This window comes from Maylandia zebra, linkage group LG8, assembly GCF_041146795.1.
Source record: "Maylandia zebra isolate NMK-2024a linkage group LG8, Mzebra_GT3a, whole genome shotgun sequence".
Lineage (NCBI taxonomy): Eukaryota > Metazoa > Chordata > Actinopteri > Cichliformes > Cichlidae > Maylandia > Maylandia zebra.
In genome coordinates this window covers 8,572,767-8,593,543 of record NC_135174.1, presented here as the reverse complement: position 1 = coordinate 8,593,543, position 20,777 = coordinate 8,572,767, and the positions used below count along the sequence as shown (strand labels likewise).

The 20,777-nt window shown below is 40.5% G+C and overlaps 1 protein-coding gene across 10 annotated transcripts in view; it reads right to left on the bottom strand.

Annotated features, from left to right (window-relative positions):
- Positions 1–20,777, bottom strand: part of cacna1g (calcium channel, voltage-dependent, T type, alpha 1G subunit) — a 207,819-nt gene that overhangs the window by 4,560 nt on the left and 182,482 nt on the right. For 7 of the 10 annotated variants that reach the window (XM_004557531.5, XM_023153368.3, XM_023153369.3 and 4 more), the window contains 8 exons: positions 17,274–17,344; positions 14,308–14,386; positions 13,822–13,943; positions 11,923–12,342; positions 10,406–10,558; positions 6,724–6,846; positions 3,696–3,891; positions 3,337–3,506 (listed from right to left, as the gene is read on the bottom strand). In XM_004557531.5, coding sequence (XP_004557588.3) covers positions 3,337–3,506; positions 3,696–3,891; positions 6,724–6,846; positions 10,406–10,558; positions 11,923–12,342; positions 13,822–13,943; positions 14,308–14,386; positions 17,274–17,344 — 1,334 coding nt within the window. The remainder of the gene's footprint in view (positions 1–3,336; positions 3,507–3,695; positions 3,892–6,723; positions 6,847–10,405; positions 10,559–11,922; positions 12,343–13,821; positions 13,944–14,307; positions 14,387–17,273; positions 17,345–20,777) is intronic. The other 3 variants (XM_004557537.5, XM_076887263.1, XM_004557536.5) reach the window with 2 other exon arrangements.

Here is a 20,777-nt window from a genome sequence, read left to right as displayed (position 1 = left end):
GGTAGATGTTTCGGCACATTACATTCATCTGAATAATTTACCCTGAATTTTAAGGCATATATTTTCACTAATTCAACTAATAACTCAGTCCATTAATAAGGTTTCGAACAATATAGCTAAACACATATGTGAATAATATTTTAAAGAATGAAGGTAGCTGGGAAAAGTGTATAGTATTTTATTGTTTTGATTATTGTTTTGTTATATTTTGGGGTTTTTTATGGACTGATTGACCGCTGGCTGACACGGTGAGCTCCGAGCCAGACCAAATGACCATCTAACCTTTGACCATTCATACAAAACCCTGTTAGCCGTCAGCACTGCAGTTTCACGAAGAGTTTGCAACCAATTGTGACCCTTATCTCTATTCAGAACCATGTACAGGGTGTGAGGCCAGCAGGCTGAGGGAAAACAGTATGTAACGACTGCAGTAGTGGAAAGGTCAATAAGCACAGTGGTTGCTAAAATGTCCCGATGAACTCATGACTTTTTCTTCATCTCTCACAGACTTGGGAGAGGGCATTGATAGCAGGGTGCTTGAATCTAACAGTGTTGAATTGGGTCAGCTCGAATATGCTCTTAAATCTATAGAGATGAGGAAATAAAACATGCATGAGTTTTAGAGCACAGCACTCGGAGCAGTGTTTGGATTTATGGGGGTTTCCCTGCATGAGAATGCTGTAACCACAGTGACACCAAGTGGGCAAAGGTATCACAAGCAGGCCTGGCCAATCACCAGCCACAGCAATGCAACACCAGGTAGGAAATCATAAGAGTGCACACTGGAACGAAGCTTAAAAGGATCACCCTGTCAAAGTTCATTTTTCAAAACTATTTTTATAAGCAAAACTGACTTAATAGTACCACACTCAACTATTAATAACTATTAAAGCACTAACCTAGGCAATACAAAATTCTCTGGTGCTCAATAATCATGATTCTGAGTAGAAAATAGCCAAATGCAACTGGACAGCACTTGCTGTTTTGTAGCAATCCCCTGAGTTGTATTTGTTTGTAATATATTAAGTGCACCGTACCATGAGTGACATAGCCACACTACACCTGTATCTTGCTGCAATACATTCTATCATGTGACTGGAAGATCCAGTTACGAGATGCTATGTAGTTCCAGTCACTTGCACAAATCAATAAACTCTCACTAAGTCAGCTCCTTACAGGCTAACTAGCTACCTGTTGAGAGAGTTAAAGATACTCTGTGGCTGATGCTTAGCAGTAGACAAACATTTGGGTCAATGAGTGGCAAAGAAGGGAGGGGGGCAAGAGAGGACTCTATTTGTGTGTGTGTGTGTGTGTGTGTGTGTGTGTGTGTGTGTGTGTGTGTGTGTGTGTGTGTGTGTGTGTGAATGCAATAGTGTGTTTGTTGGGCTGTCTCTCTGAAGATGAACATGGAGTCCAGTGTTTCTGAAAGGCCCAGTGGTAACTAAAGTCTACTGTCTGTTTCAGAAACAGGAGTATCTGTGTTTGAACAGAAGCTCAGGGTCGGGCGGCTTTTGGGCCCAGCTGAGCTGAGATCAAAGATCAACAGATACAGTGTGGAAAAATGAGACAGCAGATCAGTTAAACCCCAGGAAGAAGAAGACAGACAGAGGGGGGAAAGTGAATATGTTTAGAACATCCAACATGGAAAGCTTTAAATGATTCTCTTTCATGGAGTTTTAGAGCCACTCTTGGGATAGACTCTTTTGAATTAAGATTAAAGGCCTGATTTATCAAAAAAGGCATATTATAGGAGCATTAATTTCTGTTTGATAAAGCTGACAATTAATATTCCAAATGTGATTATATGATAAAGTTTTCCTTTTTGGTTAGTTTTGGTGATGTTTTTAAATAAGATATGATGGCTGGGAATTTTGCGGATGTCTTTGCTGAGGCATTCTCTATCTGGATACCTCAAGGACCCGACAGGCTTTCAGGCTGCTTATTATCTAATTTGAAAGATAGTAAAGAACCTTACTATGCGTTTCCTTATCTGGACCACGGAGTAGATAAAAATGGTTATATAAAAATGTGAAAGGTTGCATGCAGAACTGGATGGCTATCGCTGCTTTAGCACATGCTCATTTTTCTTGTTGTGATATAAAGTGTTTTAAAAGTCTTGAGCCACCCCTCATTTCTTAATACTTTGCTAGAGAAATGGAAAATAGCTGCAGAGATTTATTGAAAGATGTGTGTTACAATCTCGTGGAATGGAAATGCAGTATATAAGGCAATGCAGTTCTAACACGCTTGATATTTGACTATTATTTTTTAACACACACACTCCCTGAACTCTTTTAGGTAAGCTTTCTTGTAAATTCTTTAAATACTTTCAAGGAATATTTCTCAAGGCTTGGAAGGCATTCAAATGAGCAGTTATGCTAACACAAGATTATATAACAAAAAAATCAATACTACTCACAAATATGCTCTCATCAGTTAGTTTAGAGTGGAACTAAATTGTGCCATATTGACAATTTTCATTAGATGTTGGTAGAAAGTTGTTTTCTTTTTTATTTGGACTGAACTAAGCTAGCTGGCCTGTGTAGCGCAGCTTGAAAGGGCAAGGTTAGCTAAAACCTTTTTTATGCTATGCTAACTGTGCTATGCTAACTTTGGTACAGAAAAGTGTATTTCCTTTCATTTTAATTTTGAGATTTCATCAGCATCTTATTTATATTTATATATATTAAACTGTTATTAATAATAACACTGTAATAAATAAAATAAATAAATAAATTTAAAAAACAGTGTAGGAGGCATGTTTTCTTATTATGGTTTATGGTGAAAATGAAGACACAATAAAACAATACTACCTAATACACTAAACGTTGAGCATAGTTAATACTTGTAGCCACAAATATCTGCAAAAATAAGGCTTGATCGTTTCATGTAAAACTGCCATTATGTATCAAATTGTTTTAATATTATATTTAATAACATGTACTAATATTTTGTTATAATGCATAATTTTTTTTTAATTATAAGTTAGTGATTCAGCGTTATAGAAGAAAGCAGGAAAAAACGAAACTTTCTTTTTAGCTATTATGGTTTAAAAATAACTGCTTTCCATTCAATATATTATCATTTTTCTCCCAGAGTGGTTCTAATACTCATAACTCGTATCCCACCGATTCCACTGGCAGCGAACAGTAAAAACTCCAGCAGTTTGTATAAGCCTGTATAGAGTTTGGTATGAACAGACAGTTAAGGACCACAGTCAAGTATAGACATATAATACAGATATGTATTATCACACTAAGTAGTAAAAAGACAGGATAAAACTAGAAAAGTAAATTTGGAGTCAAGTGAAAATCTGAAGCAGTGTGTTTTGCTCACCTGTCTGCGTAGCGTACGGCTAAATGTGTGTGTGCGTCTAGAAGGTGGGTTTCGTGGTATACTCTCTGAATCTGAGTGGCTGTGTGGGCTGATGGGTCTGAAGAGGTCTGTGGGAACAGTCAGCTGCTGGGAAAACTCCGCGGGTTGTGAACGCACCGAGCCACTGGAGCCTGCACACAAAGCACAGTGCTGGCACCTTCAGTGAATACACAACAGTTACAGTAGGTGTGTTTACCTTAGATAAAATAACCTCCTCATGCCACAATGCTTTATGTTAAAAATCAAGCCCACCCATTTCTGTTCTGTCCTAATGAAACACATTCTACGCTAAATGACATTAAAGAGAAATGTGGCATTACCCGATTGGGCCCTGTGAGTGCCCAGTATGTGCTGGGGCCCCTGTGGGTGTGCTGCAGTGGGAGATGTTTGCCCCACGGGCTGTGGCGAGAGGAACATGTAGCTGTCGTTGGGTAGGGAGTGCGTGCGTCCCACCGCAGGCTTTCTGACGCTCAACAGGTTGTCGTCCCGAAGCGCCCCAGAACCAAGCTGCTCCGCCTGGGGAAGCAGAGAAAACAATCAGGGTCACCCAGAACAAGAAGAGCCTGGGCTGCTCTTTAACTCACTTACTCTCACACTCTTACCAGTACACTCACAGGTTGTCAACTGTCTAAGACACAATGTCAACAAAGAGGTACTGATCATCAGCATACACAGAAAACACAGAGGATCTTTGCACATTGGAGTTGACTGGCGCAGAGCTGCCACAGATCACAGAAACATTTCCAATTCCTTTTTTAAAGCATGTGACACTCTGCTTCTTGTGTCTGCTTTTAGCCCGTCGGTCGTATAACTTTACATTAAGCCGTGATTGTGTGTCAGCTAGGGCAGTGTCCTGCAGCCTGACCCATTAAAGAATCAGTTCCCATTCAGCACAGAGCTACAGGGGGTCCAACACACTTTACAACCCTGTAGCAAACACACGGCAGCTCAGAGGAGACTGAAAAGTACACCACCAGAGGACAGCATACAGCACATCCACAGAAGTAGGCTGACAGGAAAGGACTGCGAGAAAAGACGAAGACTCACACGTAAAGCACAAAGGAAAAGAAAGAAGGAGGGGAGAGAACAGAGTTTACACACAGAGAGAGAAGAAAGTGAAAAAAGTAGTCAAAGGAGAAAAAACTGCAAACTGGCAGGTAAGGAGGCGCACTACTCTACTGGACTGGACTGGACTGGAAAGTAAAACACACCACGCTGAAAAGGCGGAATGAGAAATAAAGATAAATTTGTTTCACCAGGGTACTTCAAAGCCACTTGAACACCTCTACCTCTTCACTCCATTGTCTTTATTTTTCTATTGCATTTGTCCCAGAACAATCCAATTAAGAGCACCTCGTTGGCCAGCGCTCTTTTTTTCTTATGATATACGTATTAATTCAGCAGCAACGCTGAGCCAAGGTGACAGTGACCCTCTCTGGTCATGAAGCCATGTGATCATTAATGACCCAAACCGGTGGTTAATAATACTCTGACACCCAGACGACATTCAATTTCATTTTCAGAGCCTGTAGGATGGCGTGTCATAGAGGGATCTATAGATTAATTGCAGTGAGGACACATACATGGGCTGCAGTGCATGACGACATGTTCAAAGAAAATAATGAACGGGGTCATGACAAAGAATGCCAGGATGTGGAAGATGCCTTTTACCAAGACCCTTACTCACTGTTATACTTAACACAACGTCTCATTTGTTTAGCAGTTGTCACGCGTCAACTATGGTTTAAGTGACCCATTGTTATTGTATGTGCAAGTGTAAGCTTTCCACATTTTATTTATTTAATTATTTGGAATCAGTTACATAGAAAACAGAAAAAGTTCTCCACTCATATTTCCCATATTAGATCCAATTTTGACAAGTTCAATAAAGTCTCACACGTTCCCAGAATCTGTCTATAAAGTTTAAACTAAAAAAAAAGATTGGTTGTTTTTTTGCTATGCTTATACATTTTTTAATCTCAGCTCCAAATAAGCTGTTTTAGTATCTGTAGCTTCGAAAATGAGCTGCTGCTGGCCACGCCCCCATTTCAGAACAGTTTAGGTCCCAATTCATAGGCCGCATCCTTCTGAGGCCGCATTTGAAGGCCGATTACGTCACAGCTAGGCAACAAAGTCTGTCCTAATTTGAAGGCTGCTCCAAATGCGACCGACTAATACATCCTTCATTTCCCTGAATTTGAGGGATGGTCGGGTGTATCCTTCGTGGCCCAAACTATCCCAGAATTCATAGCGGCAGCTACTTAGTTTTAATATTTTAATATTACTCTTATTACTCTTTCTGGGTCACAAAATAAACTTTTAACATATTTTTAGGCGAGAATGTAGCTGTGTAAACTTCAAATATCAGCTCGGTTTATCAAGACATCGCATATTTGCAAAAGTGCTCCGACGTTTTCTGAGACGTCTGTTACCCACCAGCTCAATAGCTGACTGGGAGGTCGAGGCTCATTAGAGCCGGTGAGAACAACTAACTCCCAGCACATCGTTTTCAGGCCCCAGCGGTCTTTTCGCTACTCAGGTTAAACAGGTTAAACACCGATTTACTCAGGAAAAATAAAACACTGAAAAAAGCCAAACAATAACACTTAGATAACTTAAAAATGTTATTGTTTGGCCTTTGTCAGTGTTTTATTTGTTCCTGAGTAAATCGGTTTGGCTGAGATTAAAGTTTTCACACAGCTGAATAAATGTCAAACAGAAAACTGATTAAACAGAAGTGTGAGATGGTCGAGAATTTACTCCAATGTCCTGTTATATATTAGTGAGTGAGGAGCAGACAGCTGAGTTTATTAAACTCCACCGAGACAGTTGGTGACGCAAATCTGAAGGCTAGACCGTCCCATTTCGCAGCCTCGTACTTCCGGCCCTCCTGGTCTTTGAAAGACCTGGCTCACGTAGACCGCGAAGGCCGGGTCCTCCGAAGGATGCGGCCTATGATTGGGACATAGCTTTAGAAGCAGCAACTTTAGCAAAGAAATCCAAATACACAACATGGCCGACTCCAGATAGAATTGTAATGAGCTGCACGCCAAAGAGCTCATTCAGACGTTCTATGAAGAAAGAAAAACAAGTGTGTGGCTTTTACTTATTTTCAAAAATAAGTAATTAGTGGTACATATAAATGCTATCTTCTTTTTTTTAAAATATATTTTTAGCTAATTTAGCATCCAGTTGGCTTCCCCTTGTTAAACCCCAGTGTGTAAGCTTGGTGGTGGGGAGGGTCAGGTGACTTTGGAAATACCCAGTGAAGGAGACAGTACAAGCCACTGCAGCAGGGAAGGAGAAGAAATAACAATGGAGAAAGATGAAGAGAGGAACTGTCAGTACATTGCATTCCAGAGTGGTTAGAAATAGGGGGTTAAAATCGTCAGGGGTTGAGTCGTCTGTCAGAGCTAGGGACCAGGAATTCTCAGAGGCCAGAGACAGAGCATCCATCTCCGCTAGAGGGATCTAGGCAGGAAGAGACAACCGCTGGTGAGCAGAGAAAACAAAGGTGCACTCTGTGCAGTACATAAATAGAAGGACGTTACACAGATAAAACCTGAAACTAACAGAACAATACAAGTTTAAAAAAAACACCACATATAAACTAGAAGTATGTAGCAGAGCAAAACAACAGAGGAAGAAGGACAAACTAAAAAAACACCAAAAAACGGCTGTATTTAGTCAGCTGTTAGTGGACTTTTTTTGTGACACAGGCACAGCAGAGAGATTCTTTAACAGCGAAATATGATGCCAGTAAGACATTACACGACAGCACTGGGATTCATTTACATTAAGTACTAAATGGCACATTTAATTGCTTATGTTGCTAAAGAAGAAGAATCCAAATAACCTAATTTTCTAGGGACCTCTTGTAAAACACCTCAGAGATTGAAACACTCAGAGATGAAGCCAAAGTCTTCAGTATTTCTGGCTTACGGAGCCCCGCAAGGGACATGGGAGAAAAAAAAATTACGATGAACATTTGCGAGATCTTGAAAAAGTTGAATTCCAACAATGACGGCAGCTACGTAGTTGTAATATTACTCTTTCTGGGTCACAAAATAAACTTTAAAGATATTTTGAGGCGTGAATGTAGTTGTGTAAACGTCAAATATCTGCTAAAACCTTTGCATGATCCTCCAGTTTGTTTTGCGAGATCTCGCAAAAGTCCGTCTTAATTTTCTTTTTCTCCCATGTCCCTTGTGGGGCTCCATACTGGCTCATGTAAAAGGAGCTGCTATTTTCTTTTTTTGCCTTCACACTGGTTTAACAGGGGAAATTGTTTCTGTCAGGCAAATGGGTCATTCGTGAATAAAAATGCAGGGACTGAAACATATCAGAAGGAGAACATTGCCCTGTGTCATCTAACGCTGAGATCTCAAACCCATTTAAAGCTTTTAGAAGATGGGGGTTTTACAGCGCTAATGTAATTGTGCCAAATTTGGCTTCAAATGAGAAAAACAGGCACCCAGATGCATTATTCAGTGGCTCAAGTGATCCATAGCCTATTGATTGAGCCACATCTGTGCAGGATTTAACAGTGTGTGATCTGCTGGCTTTAGGTGGTTATCACTCTGCTGTGACTGACTGGCAAATGACACAATCACCTGAGTAAATGCACAAGCATTGTCACGTCCTCATACAGATACAGAGACACGTTGTGTAGGGGAGACGGGCAAACTTTAAACCACGCCAGTGAGGCTGCAGAAGCAGACCAAAAACCTGCCAAGCATGAATGAGTGTAAGTGAATGAGGGAATGAGCTCATAGTTGAGGCGGGACATGACGCACTGTGCTTTGGTGGGCAGCGAGGCTGGTTAGTAAGGGGAAAATATTCAATGAAGAAGAATGCCAGTACAAAAATGGTAATGGCTGTAGGGCTGCAGGATATTAAACAGACAGGGATGTCTTTATTTAATAAAACTGAGTTCTTTGGACAGTTCATACTTCTGCTTGCTGCTTTCTAGGCTAAGGCTTATGCATATACTGTAAAAAACTATTTGCCCCCATCCTCATTACTTGTATTTTTTTACTTCCATGTTTTAGATCAGGAGTGAGGAACTCCAGGCCTCCATGTCCTGCAGGTTTTAGATATTACCCTGGGTCAACACAGCTGAATCAAATGATTAGTTCATTACCAGGCCCCTGGAGAACTTCAAGACATGTTGAGGAGGTCATTGAGCCATTTAAATCAGCTGTGTTGCATCAAGGACACATGTAAAACCTGCAGGACACCGGCCCTTGAGGCCTGGAGTTGGACAGCCCTGTTTTAGATCATCAAATAAAATGTAATATTATACAAAGGCAAGGAAATACAAAATGCAGTTGTTTGATAATGACTTCAATTAGTGGGAAAGAATGCTATCCAAACCTTACCTATGTGGAAAAAGTGAAACATGTAAGTGTGACAAACATGCTTTGAGTGAATTAAGTATTTGATCCCCTACAACTCAGCCAGAATAACCACAGAATCTGTTTCTCACATACTTAATCCTTCAGCATCATGGGCCAAAGACCGGTCAGAAAACAGGGACAAGACTGTTGACTTACACAAGGCTGAAATCGTCTACAAGACCAACAGCGAGAAGCTCGGTGAGAACTGGTAGAAATATAAAATTAACATCATTAAAATTTTGCCTCATGGGATGAGAATGATCGTGAAAAAGATGGTGAATCAACCTGAACGCAAGCACGGGAGGAACTTGTTAATGATCTGAAGGCAGTATACCATACTGTAATGGATATTACAGTCCCTGCAGGGTCCCTTTGTTCAAGAATGCACATGTACACACTTAAGTCTTAAGTTTGCCAGTGAACATCTAAATAATTCAGAGAAGGTTTAGGAGATGAATTGAGTTGCTTGGCATCAACTCGAGCTGCCGTGTTTGGAGGAAGAGAAATGCTGAGTACGGCCTAAAGAACACCATCTACCCTGTCAAGCACAGAGTTGGAAACATTATGCTTTGGTGCTCTTTCTGCTAATGGGTCTAGGTTGAGTTTAGCACATCAAGGGGCCTTGCACTGTAAAATCTTGGATGAGAACCTCTTTCCCTCAGCTGGGTCATGCATGGATCTTTCAACATGACAGTGACCCAAAACATACCATCACAGCAACAAAGCAGTGGCTAAAGAAGAAGCACATTAAGGCCATGGAGTGGCCTAGCCAGTCTCTAGACCTCATTGCTATAGAAAATCTGTGGAGGAAGCTCAAGCTTAAAGTTGCCTAAAAACCAGCCAAGAAACCCAAAGGATTTAGAAAGTTTCTGTAAAGAGGAGTGGTCCAACATCTCAGCATAGATGTGTGCAAACCTGGTGACCAACTGTGAGAAACATCTTACCACTGTACTTGCCAACAAGGGTTTAATAATAATAACTCAATAAATAATGAGTCATGTTTTACCTGGGAATCAAATACTCATTTTACTCAGTGATATGTAAATCAATTATGTAATGTGCTTTTATAAGACCATCATAAAAATTAGAGAGTGTTCATTTCTTTGTAAGCGAGCAAACAAATTCAGCAGGGTATTAAATAATTACCTTTTTTCTCTAAACTAGGTGCAAACACACCCATCTCTTGATTAATGTTCTTTTAATTGATGACATCACTATCTCTGCTGCCTATTTAAACACTTTATAAAACATTATTAGCATCAGTTAAAACTCTTTCTTTTTTTGATGCACTACAGTCCAACTAACTAGTAAATAATCAATTAGTACACCTTTGTTTTTCATTTTATGATCTATAGTATCCATATTATCTATATTACCTTTATACTTATGACCCAAAGCTCAGTTGTACAATCAATACTTCATTTATTATCGATCGATAATTTGTAGTGTTACTAAAACAAGTGTGTGTATTATATTAATAGCATCAGATGTGACAGTACAAGATAAATATTAGTATTTTCGTTACTTCGTACTTGAGCAGCCCTACATGGTGCACACAGATAAAGACACTACAAAACCACATATGACATGGAGGAGGCGATCCATCAGGGATGCTTCTGGTGATTATTGACCTTCTTGTCGGTGCTGTGCTTGCTGGGCTTGGGGGGCAGCGCGTAGTAGTGGCAGATAGAGCCGGACAGGTTGTCCATGAGACTCATCTCCCCCTCCATTGAACCCTGGATGACCAGGGAGACCGAGTCAAAGAGTGCCCTCCGCTGGACAAACTTGGATAATGCAGAGAGAATAGAGAGAGAGAGCGGAGACAGAAATAGAGGAAAAAAGAAAAGAAAAAAGAAGAAGACAAGGACAGGGGGAGAGTTACATACAAAGATACACGAATAAGTATGGACAGAAGAATGGATCACAAAGAAAAGGACAGTCAGTCAGGCAGAAACAGTTATAGAAACCCAAAAGACAAGAGAAACATCTCAGAGGGAACAATGCTCTCTTGTGGGCTGCTAAGGGCTTCTTACTAAATGACCTGTCGAATCTTTCAAATTGCACAGCAATGTAGTAAACAAACACCCTTAACACTCAAACCCACAAGGGGGCACTACAAGACTGCAGCAGAGCAGGTCTTCAACAAGGCTGGGGAGAAGAGTGTGACTTAGCCGCTCACGTTTTGGGAGAGGAGCATAGGGAAGAAGGATAAGATCTTAGGGAGGGAGGGATAACGATAGCGAAACCTCTATTTCCTATCCCCCAAAGTTCCCCGTTGTCTGGAAATAGCTGTTGAAGTGAACAACAAGGCCCTGTGGTCCAGCTTTCCCATGGCACTGTGACCTGTCTGTGACTGGCATGTCCTCTAGAGGGATCAGCTAAACACAGACACACACATAACCACACACACACACGTAGCCGTGAATGCACACAAATTGTAAAGCATCCCGATATGGGCCAGTGTGGGTCACACAGCATAATAAATCTGCACAGCTATATTTTCTGGATGTGACTGTGCATAACCAAGAAAGACCCAGACATTTGCAAACTAGCGTCTGATATGCGAGGGAGCTATGTCCAGTCCTGCGTAGTGCACGTGCAGCAGACAAAGATCTTCACCTGAGAGCTTCAAAATATGACAACCGTTTTGGGTACGTTTCAGATAAATGCATCCATTTGTATTCTGAGATGATGCCAGGCTGTCTGGTAAACACAGCCTAATATAGCCATCCCTGGCTTGGTTTATTTATGGGTGGACTACAGTTATTGTACCGAGACCAGCGAAGAGCAAGTAATCAACTTTTTTAGATGGCGTGCCACATTCTCAGCATTACTCAGCGCGAGCTGCTGAATCAACTAATGGTTTGAACCAGAGTTAGAGGTAACGACAATGAAGGGGTCATCTAACGAGCCTCACAGCCTGGCTCCGGTCCCAGCAGTGTCCAAATCATCTTATAATGCACAACAGAATTAAAAATCATGTTTCCAGCTTGGTACAAGCTAAGCTGAGTAACTGAATTAGGTCTGTTCTTTTTTTAATGGGATTATCTGGCAAATAATAGTGATGCTTTGTTGTGAAGTACAGATTAACTTTTTTTGAGAGACAGAGAGAGAAAAAAAAGATTAGTTTGGCGACAAGATTCTTTACCTCCAGTTGGGGCTCTGTGCATGAAGGGGATTCTGCTCTGATGCCTACAGAGTCTCTGGTTATATCGGCAGTGGGTGAATCCATAGGACCATCCCTTTCCTGCTCTGTATCCACTCCTCTGGGAGACCTCCAGGGGGAACCCCCAGAGCTTGACCTGTCCATACCCAGTGTCAGAGGGTTGAGCTGGGGCGACCTTGCTGCTATGTCCCCCGCTTCCATCTCCAGTTCCATCATCTCCGCCTCCAGCTCTGCCTCTTCCTTGGCTTCCTTGTTGCTCTCCTCCAGGTGCTTCATCAGTACTGCGATGACCACATTGACCAGGACAAACTGAGCGGTCAGGACAAAGGAGACGAAGTAGATGGGAGAAACCACAGTGTTGTAGCAGGTGCCTGTATCTTGGGCGCAGTCCCTCAACGTATCCTGGAAAGACCGTACAGACGGTGGATTTAATAGTATTCTAGTTAAATGTTCTAGTTAAGAACATGCACCTACAGGTGGGTGACCATTCGCAGCCGATGATCATTACAACAGCAAGAAGAACAACTTTGTAAGAACAACTTTGTACTGGGTTGCAGTGACCCCTCACTCAAGTTGGCTTACTGATGGATTTAGCTACTGGATGTCTGCCAGGTGTCACCTAAGCTAATTTTAATCACTGATGTTAGGCTGGTCTGTGGTGTTTTTACCTCTGGGAGCATTTTAAAGTGAATTATCTCACCATTAATAATGCTTCCTGGTTAACTCTACTAACACACCATCCAAAATATCTGTGCTTTGGTTTTGGTGGTGAAGATCCAGTATTTTATTCATGTGTTACTAATTAGCATGAATCTGTGTTTGTTTAAAATCAACTTACGCTCATAACTTAGCTGTACATCCTCCTATGGCTTATTCAGTAACACTGGGGAATAAACAGGACGGCATCCTCCTTGAGACTTGGAAATATCGGTCATTGCCTTGTAATTGCACTGATTTTTGTTGCTGTTAGAGCATGTGGAACTCTCAACTTCTGGGTGACCTCTTTCGAGCATAAGGCAATCTGCCTGCAAACAACACTGCAACTGCGACTGCAATCACTCTCAAAGTGCTGAAGGTTTGCAAAAACTGACTGCCAACACAGTGCAATTATCTAACTCAGTCTTTCTGCAGTAGGAAACTCCACTCAACTGGTTGCATTCTGATTGCAGAGCACTTCTGTCATTTTGCCGTTGAATCACAGTCCTACAGCAACTACTTCACAATTCGTGGAAGAATTTCTGTTGCAAACACACAAGATTCTGATTGGAACCTGAATATAAGTAGTCAATGTGAATGTTTGTGTATGCAGATGGCAACAGATTTCCATTGTGTGCCACTTTATCAGATAATTGATAATTGTATGTATTTGCTAGCTTGACCCCATTTAACTGCAAACTGATTGTCTTAATAGCATTTTGTCGTTTTCTTAAACAACAAAATCACTTTGAAGACAGAAACTGAGCTGTGGCAAACCTGGTCCCCATCTTCAATGTAACCATGTCATAGCAAAATTGCGAGTTCATTGCACTCTGTCCCAATAAGGTGCGTCATGCTGTGATCTCCAACCACAGTCCTCCAAACTGTAAATGCAGTATTATTTGAATATAGTCTCATCTGGCTACAAAAATACGATGGCCGCACTAAAGACTGACATCCGTTTTTTAGTTTTTAAACCAGAAGTTGACATTATGAACAACTTATATACAAAAAATTGAGTATGGTTTGAAGGTCCGAATGTGATGTTTTTTTCATCCATTACAAGCACATTCATATTGCGGAGTCATTTTAAAACAGAACTGGACCTGCAGAATGTGCAGATACAAAAGAGTGAATGTAGAGTATGAGTGGTCTATGGATCTGAAACTGCAGAGTTGGTTTCACCTTCATTATGCCATTCCAGTTGTCTCCAGTGGAAACTCTGAAGAGCAGCAGAAAGGCCATCCCAAAGTTTTTAAATGTAGCGTAGCGCCCCAGACCCTCACAGGGGTGGAGTTCATCACAAACTGCAGAGACAAAAGGGAAGTGGGAGGAGATAAACAAAAAGAGGATTAGCCAGAGAGTAAAAGAGAATGAAACAAAAAAAGATAGCAGTGTTCACGGCTTTCAGTTGGATTTTCCTATAATAAAATAGTTACTGTGATAGCATTTTATAGCTCTGAAAGCTTCAAGATAAAATTAAGGAGATCAATATAGTATTTCAACAAAGGATTCGAGGAAGCAATTAATATCAGATGAATTAAACCCACAGAGGGGAGAGTTAAATGCTCGGTGTATGCCCGTGAATGACCTGAGTGGAAACTAAGAGATTTCATTTTCTTCTTTTTCTACTGCCTGCACAGTATCTCTTTATTGTGCATGTGTTCTTACTTAAGTCACCAAACAGCTCCACTCCCAGCGCTGCAAAGATAAAGAAGAGGAGCATGAAGAGAAGACCCAGATTGCCCACCTGCAGGGAGACAACAGGAAGGAAGAGAGCGATTAGTCAGAGGAGATAAAGCCCAGGGAAAATAAACCAATAAGGAGGGACAACAAACTTCTCATTCGGAGGCAGGGTAGAATGGAGGATGGTTCTAGAGCAGTTAGAGAAAGTATAAGATAAGCTGTAGTGACTGAGCATTTGTTAAATAAACACATCTCCTATCCAAGCGAATGCATGCTTCAATGATGTGAATGAGTGTCTGACAGAAAGCAGGTAAAGATGGACAGCACCACAGCGTCAGCGCTGCCATCTAGTGCTGCTGACATCACTCACAGCCAGTTGTTTATTGTATTCGGGTTGTTTATTTTGTTAATTTGAAAATTAGTTAATGTGTTACAATCTAGACAACTAGCATGATCTGGTTATTCATCTGGAAAATAATAAATTGACAATGAGTGCAGGTAGGCTGTGCATAAAAGATTGGTGTTGCTTTTGGGTTTGAAAAGTTAAGTCAGTGGGGATGTGCCGTAACCTTGCATTCTTTCTGAAGGGGGCAACTCCTCTGGACTCCAACTGTGTACAAGTCTATTGTGGAGTCTGAGTTCATCTCAGTGGCTAGTTTAAGTCTCTCCGAGGACAACATGACTTTCATTTTGTAAATGATCTTTTTCAAGCAGGCCAGCATCATGACTGATGTGTCCAGTTTCAAAATGCTAAATCTGAAGGGCTATCTATTTATCGTAGGGTAAATCAATCTGTATGATAATAAGGGTAAATGTGATTTGGTGTTCTCCTGCTCGTACACATATATTAATGCTGACTTGCACAATTACTCTGTTGGTCTGTGCTAGCCAATGATTGTAAAAATGACTTTTATAGAGTTAAGCTAGTGGATCCACCGCACAATTAGAAATTAGCTAGCATTTTGCCATTAAAGAGATGAGAAAAAACAAACAAACAAAACCAAAAATGAACAATGCCAAATAGAAGACAGATCATTGTACGTCAAAAGGTTCCACTGGGCATGACTCTCTGGCCTCCTCCAAAATGGCAAAACATCAGCAGATGTTGAGGTTAAGCCAATAACATCTATTACATTGGCAACCCACCTTGTGGACTAGACAAGCCATGGATTTTGGTGTGTGTGATTTTACAACTGATTGGTCCTGACACATCTCTTTACCTCCCCAGACTCGATGGTTGTATAATCACAAAATACACTTAAATCTCAAATGACACCATCACAATGTTGCTTTTCCCAGCTAAACTCTTAAGCTACAAAATTACCTAATAAACTACTGAAAATACAAATCTGCACGTTTAAAAAAGCTGGAAAACTGAAATTGAGCGCAATTAACAGGTATGTGATTTCTATGTAAAATCTAGCCTATAATATGCGGTAATTAGTAACTTTCAACCCACATATATACAGTATGTGTGTGATGAGTGTCCCAGCACAGAACAGAGCATGACACTGATTATTACACACTATTATACAATATCATGTTTTGTCTGGTAAAATAGTCTACTCGGTATGCAGTATTTTAACTGTTTGATTATGTTCTATTTTGATTTACTGTAAATTTAGAATAAACTTTTTTGTCCTTTATCCGCAGATTGTTTTGTATTTTCTTTGATAAATCTGTCTTTTTAATTTTTAGTACCCTTAGGGGTTGAATTACTTGGTGGTATTTAATCCTGACTGATTGTGTATTTGTGAGACCCTGATGAAGAGAGAGAGTCGATACCCATTGGCCTGTTTTGCTTGCTGAACTGCTTCAAGAATAAATTTGTTACATTTTATCCTTGACAGAGTGGCTTAGCAACCGCACCCTTTTTTATATTGAGATTTTGTTCACCCTACTGATGAGCACCTGTTGAATAATCCTTTAGAGCACTTCCTTTTTTCCTTTTTCTGATGACACTGAACAAGTCAGATACAGCATGAAAGGAGTATCTGGGGTGGAGGTGGGTTGCAAAGCGGTGTGCAGAGTGCCTTGTGAGAGACACTAACTGAAACAGTCCAAACTGAATCGATTTTAATGCATAAATGTACATTTAGAGGAGGTGTCATTGGTCGATTTGTTTCAACTGGGCTTTCTCTTTTAGATTACATAGTTTTTCTGAGGCTCTTGTCCAAGTCTGCCACTGTGCGACTGAGTCAAATGCCTCTAGAGCCTTCAAGTAGCCTTAAAATTAACCTGTATATGGAGAAAGGACTTCCTAGCCAACCCATTTTTATATGCAGTCTACAAAATAAAGGTGCAAGATTGGAATAAAAATAAAAAGAGGAGCTGTAGAAAGTGATAGGAAAAACAAGGGATTAGAGCTTTGACACAGGGGTGGTTTAAATAATGAAAAGTGTTATGGTTTGCTGCTGTCAATGATTATCAGCATGTAGCAACCTGTTCGCACCTCCACCACCCGCCTATCATCAGATTTATTAATAATGAACACTTCTGACAAGCTCAAGGAGCCTGGAACAACACTCGATCTCTGTGTCTCTCTGAAAAGCAACAACAGAGGTGTTTTGAAAGAACATTGCGAATATAAGACTTTTTGACTTTCTGCAAAACACTGCAGAAGTTGTTCTAATTTACTAACTCTATCACCCACAAATCCACCCACCCTAGGGTTTAAAACAAAAACCTGAAGCTACATTCACTTTCCAATCTCTGCAGGGGGCTTCTAATGCAAATAAGGGTCTCTGGAGTTGAGCAGAGAAAACTCGTGAGAAAGACGACGCCCTGAAACAGCAGAATCTGCAGCACACACACAAAAAAAGGAAATGCTTTTGAGATGTAACTTTAGGGACAGTTTCTGTGGGATGTGAAATCCATGGAGGAAAAAAAATGCAGATGAGGACGGAAGGAGAGTTTCGCGGCTTTGGTGGGTGTTATTTAGCGGCGCGTACCTGAGGCAGGGCTTGCATAACGGTGTCCAGCAAAGCTCTCATCCCCACCGCCATCTTCAAGAGCTTCAATACTGTGGGGACACGCAAACACACAGAATGAAAAAACAACATCTCACCAATATTATGATTTTTCAGTCTTACATAACAGAGCAGGCCTGCTGTGGAACTGAAAGGACACAACATTTCTCTCACTTACAGTTTAATCCTGCTCTGTTAGCTTAGTCACTCATTTTCTTGTATTAAACACCACTGAGCTCTTAAGACGACATGACTGAGGTCATATCCCCCAGTGACTCGGTAGGGTTACCAGTATGACTTGAGCACCAATTGAACTACAGCAAGAATGACAGATGATACATTGTAGCAAATGTGTAAACATTAACCCAAGGAAACAAAATTAGGCAGCAAATGACCCCCCCCCACTCCTCCTGGGCAATCTTTCAATACACAGCACAAAAATCAGACAATAGATTTAAGACATAACACTTCTGTAAAATGCTTTTGTCATCCTAATTTAAGTGATTTGGGATTTATCAGCCAATAAAGACTCGCAACATAAACAGCTTGATAATATCAGGGTATGCAAGGATTTCCAGTCTTCCATTGTTCAACCAGAGGAATGGCACCTGGTGTAGTCTTCTGCTGCTGTAGCCCATCTGCTTCAAGGTTTGTGTGTTGTGCATTCAGAGATGCTCGTCTGCAGACCTTGGTTGTAATACAGACTTCTTTTTGTTAGTGTTGCATAACTGTATTAGCTCGAAGTGGTCTGGCCATGCGCCACTGACATCAACAAGGCATTTATGCACAGAGATGCACTGGACAGTTTCCCTTTTTCAGACCATTTTCTGTAAACCCCAGAGATGGTTGTGCAGGAAAATACCAGAAGATCAACAAACCACCAAACCATCGTCCACCAAAGCCACATCATGCTTAAAGCCACTTAGATTACCTGTCTTACCTATTCTGATGTTGCCATGTGATTAGCTGATTAGATATGTGCATTAACGTAAAGATAGATGTATAGTCCTGCTAAACACAAGATGAATAATCAAAATAAGCATCAATAGAATCACAGTGCTATCAGGATCTCTTTTAAACTGGGAAGAAAACATGTTATGGAATAATAAGAGATATTTTTTTTATCTATATCAATTACTCACATATTAACAAAAATCAGTAAACATAGGACACAAAAAAGGGAAATCCCACATTTGCAAAAAAAATGTACTTTTATTTTAACCACACACTTTTAACCCACACTGCCAGACATCTGTTAGCTTCAATATATTAGCTCAGCTAACATGACACATATTCCAGTGAGAAACACCACTTTTCTCTGAATAATTATATGGCCACTAATGATGCATTTACCACCGAAAAGCATCTGTCTGCACCTCAGCTGCTACCACTGAAACATCTAAACATATGCCAGACAGATTAGCAAAGCGCTGACCATAACTTGATAAACATTACATCCATTAATCAGCTGTAAAGACAGCCTTGAAAACATAGTAACAGTTCAAACTGCCTCAAGGTGATTTTTCCAAAACAATCTAACTTTATAATTTTCTGGTGTAATCACTCGAGCTACAGTAACTAATAACTCCACAGCGTAAACTAGCAAGACACGAGATAACAGATATTCCCTTGTTATTTTGCACTTTAACACATACTTTCAATATAAATGTCAAAAGCAATTTTTAAAAGGATTGAGTACTGTCAACTTCAACTACTTTACAAATGAAGTAGGCGTGTGTTTTGAATCATGGATTTGACCATGAAATTGCTAAGAGGGATAAAAGCCGACAACTAACCTTATGTCAATGTCTATTAATAGCATTTTGTGTGGGTGTGTTGTGCAAGTTCAAGGTTTGAAAGAGCAAAGCGTATGCACATAAGGTCATGTAAAATGCCACTCACTGTGGTAATGTTTTATTTGCCTTCATGTTAGGATTGCTAAGCTGTGACACCATGAGTGCAAGGGGTTGGTGGGCTGATGATTCTCAAGCTGTTGTCTCACTGCTTATGGTGAGTGAGTTGTTACTTTTTGCCATATAGTAAAATAATAAGCAATAAAAGTATGAGGAATTGCTTTTGTTATTTATTTGAGATAGTTATTAAACACATCAGGAGGGGCAGGGATAGCTCATTAGGTAGCGTGGTGGCCCCATGATCGGAAGGTCGGGGGTTCGACTCCACTGAACGGCTACCCTGAGGTACCCCTGAGCAAGGTACTGCCCTACACACTGCTCCCCGGGCGCTGCACTGGTGGCTGCCCACTGCTTCACTGGGTGAATGGGTTAAATGCAGAGGAACTATTTCCCTATGGGGACTAACACATACACTTTACATCACTTATTGGTGCCTAAACCAGTGTAATTACAGCTTTTGTGAAATGAATCAATATTGAATTTTGTTAAAACACAAGAGTGTGTTAGGGTGCTTATTTTTTCATTATGGTAATTTAATCCAATTTGAAGTGAGTTTAATAGTTCATTTTATAAAAACTGAAAATACTTGAGCTGATTTAATCTGCAATTTAATCTAATCAAAAGGTATTGTAGTAAAAATCTCATCGTTCAGGCTGAAGTTCGGCTGAAATGCAGACGCAAAAATGAAATGAAAGCAAGTCTGCAGCCGCTGAAAAAATCCAATTGACCAAACAGTTCTCTGGAAAATAGCTTCACCATTCCTGGAAGATGCATCAAACCTCTGCTTGGATAGTAGGAAGGAAAAGTTTTTTCAACAGTTTCTGAAGTTTTAGAGCATCAGTAATAAATATAATTTCTAAGACATTTCTTCCCCGAATTTTCTTTGTTAGCTGTAAGCACTTTTATAACATTTTTATTGTTCTATGAGCATTATTATCCTAAACCAGGACACCTATTTGTACTTGTGGACTACATCAAATTCGCACATGGTCGAAGCCTACATTCTGTTTTAAACATTAAATGTAAAACAACACTTAGTTTTAATCCATCAGATTCTCCTGTGTCTGAGTTGTGATATTGATTAGTCTGTTAACTTACACAGCTGGAATTTCTGCCAGCTTTTCTGTGCACAAAGGACACACATGTGATGCATCTCACTGACAGCGTTGGACAGAAAACCCACCGCCTTTTGATTCCAATGCTGACAACATGTGAATTTAATCTAGCTAACTCAGATTCCTGCTCAGACTGATTATGAGAGGCATGCTGATGCCAGACAGAAAGACTGGACCCATCAAATACACACAGACAAACAAAGCAAAAAATGTGTTTGGGTCGGCTGAGCGACAACAATTAATCACGACTTCCATGCTACCTCATCGCTGCACATTCAGTGTTTGGACCAAACAGACAGGCTCCCGTTCTGCATGTCTTAGCTTCTCTTTCTCTCATCTTCCTTCCTTTTGCTTCCTCTCCTCAAGCCTTCAGGTAAAGCCTCTTATCTCTCCTATCTTCCAATAATCAGCCTGAACCTCTTTTACTCTGCACACCTATTTCACTCCTGACTTCATCT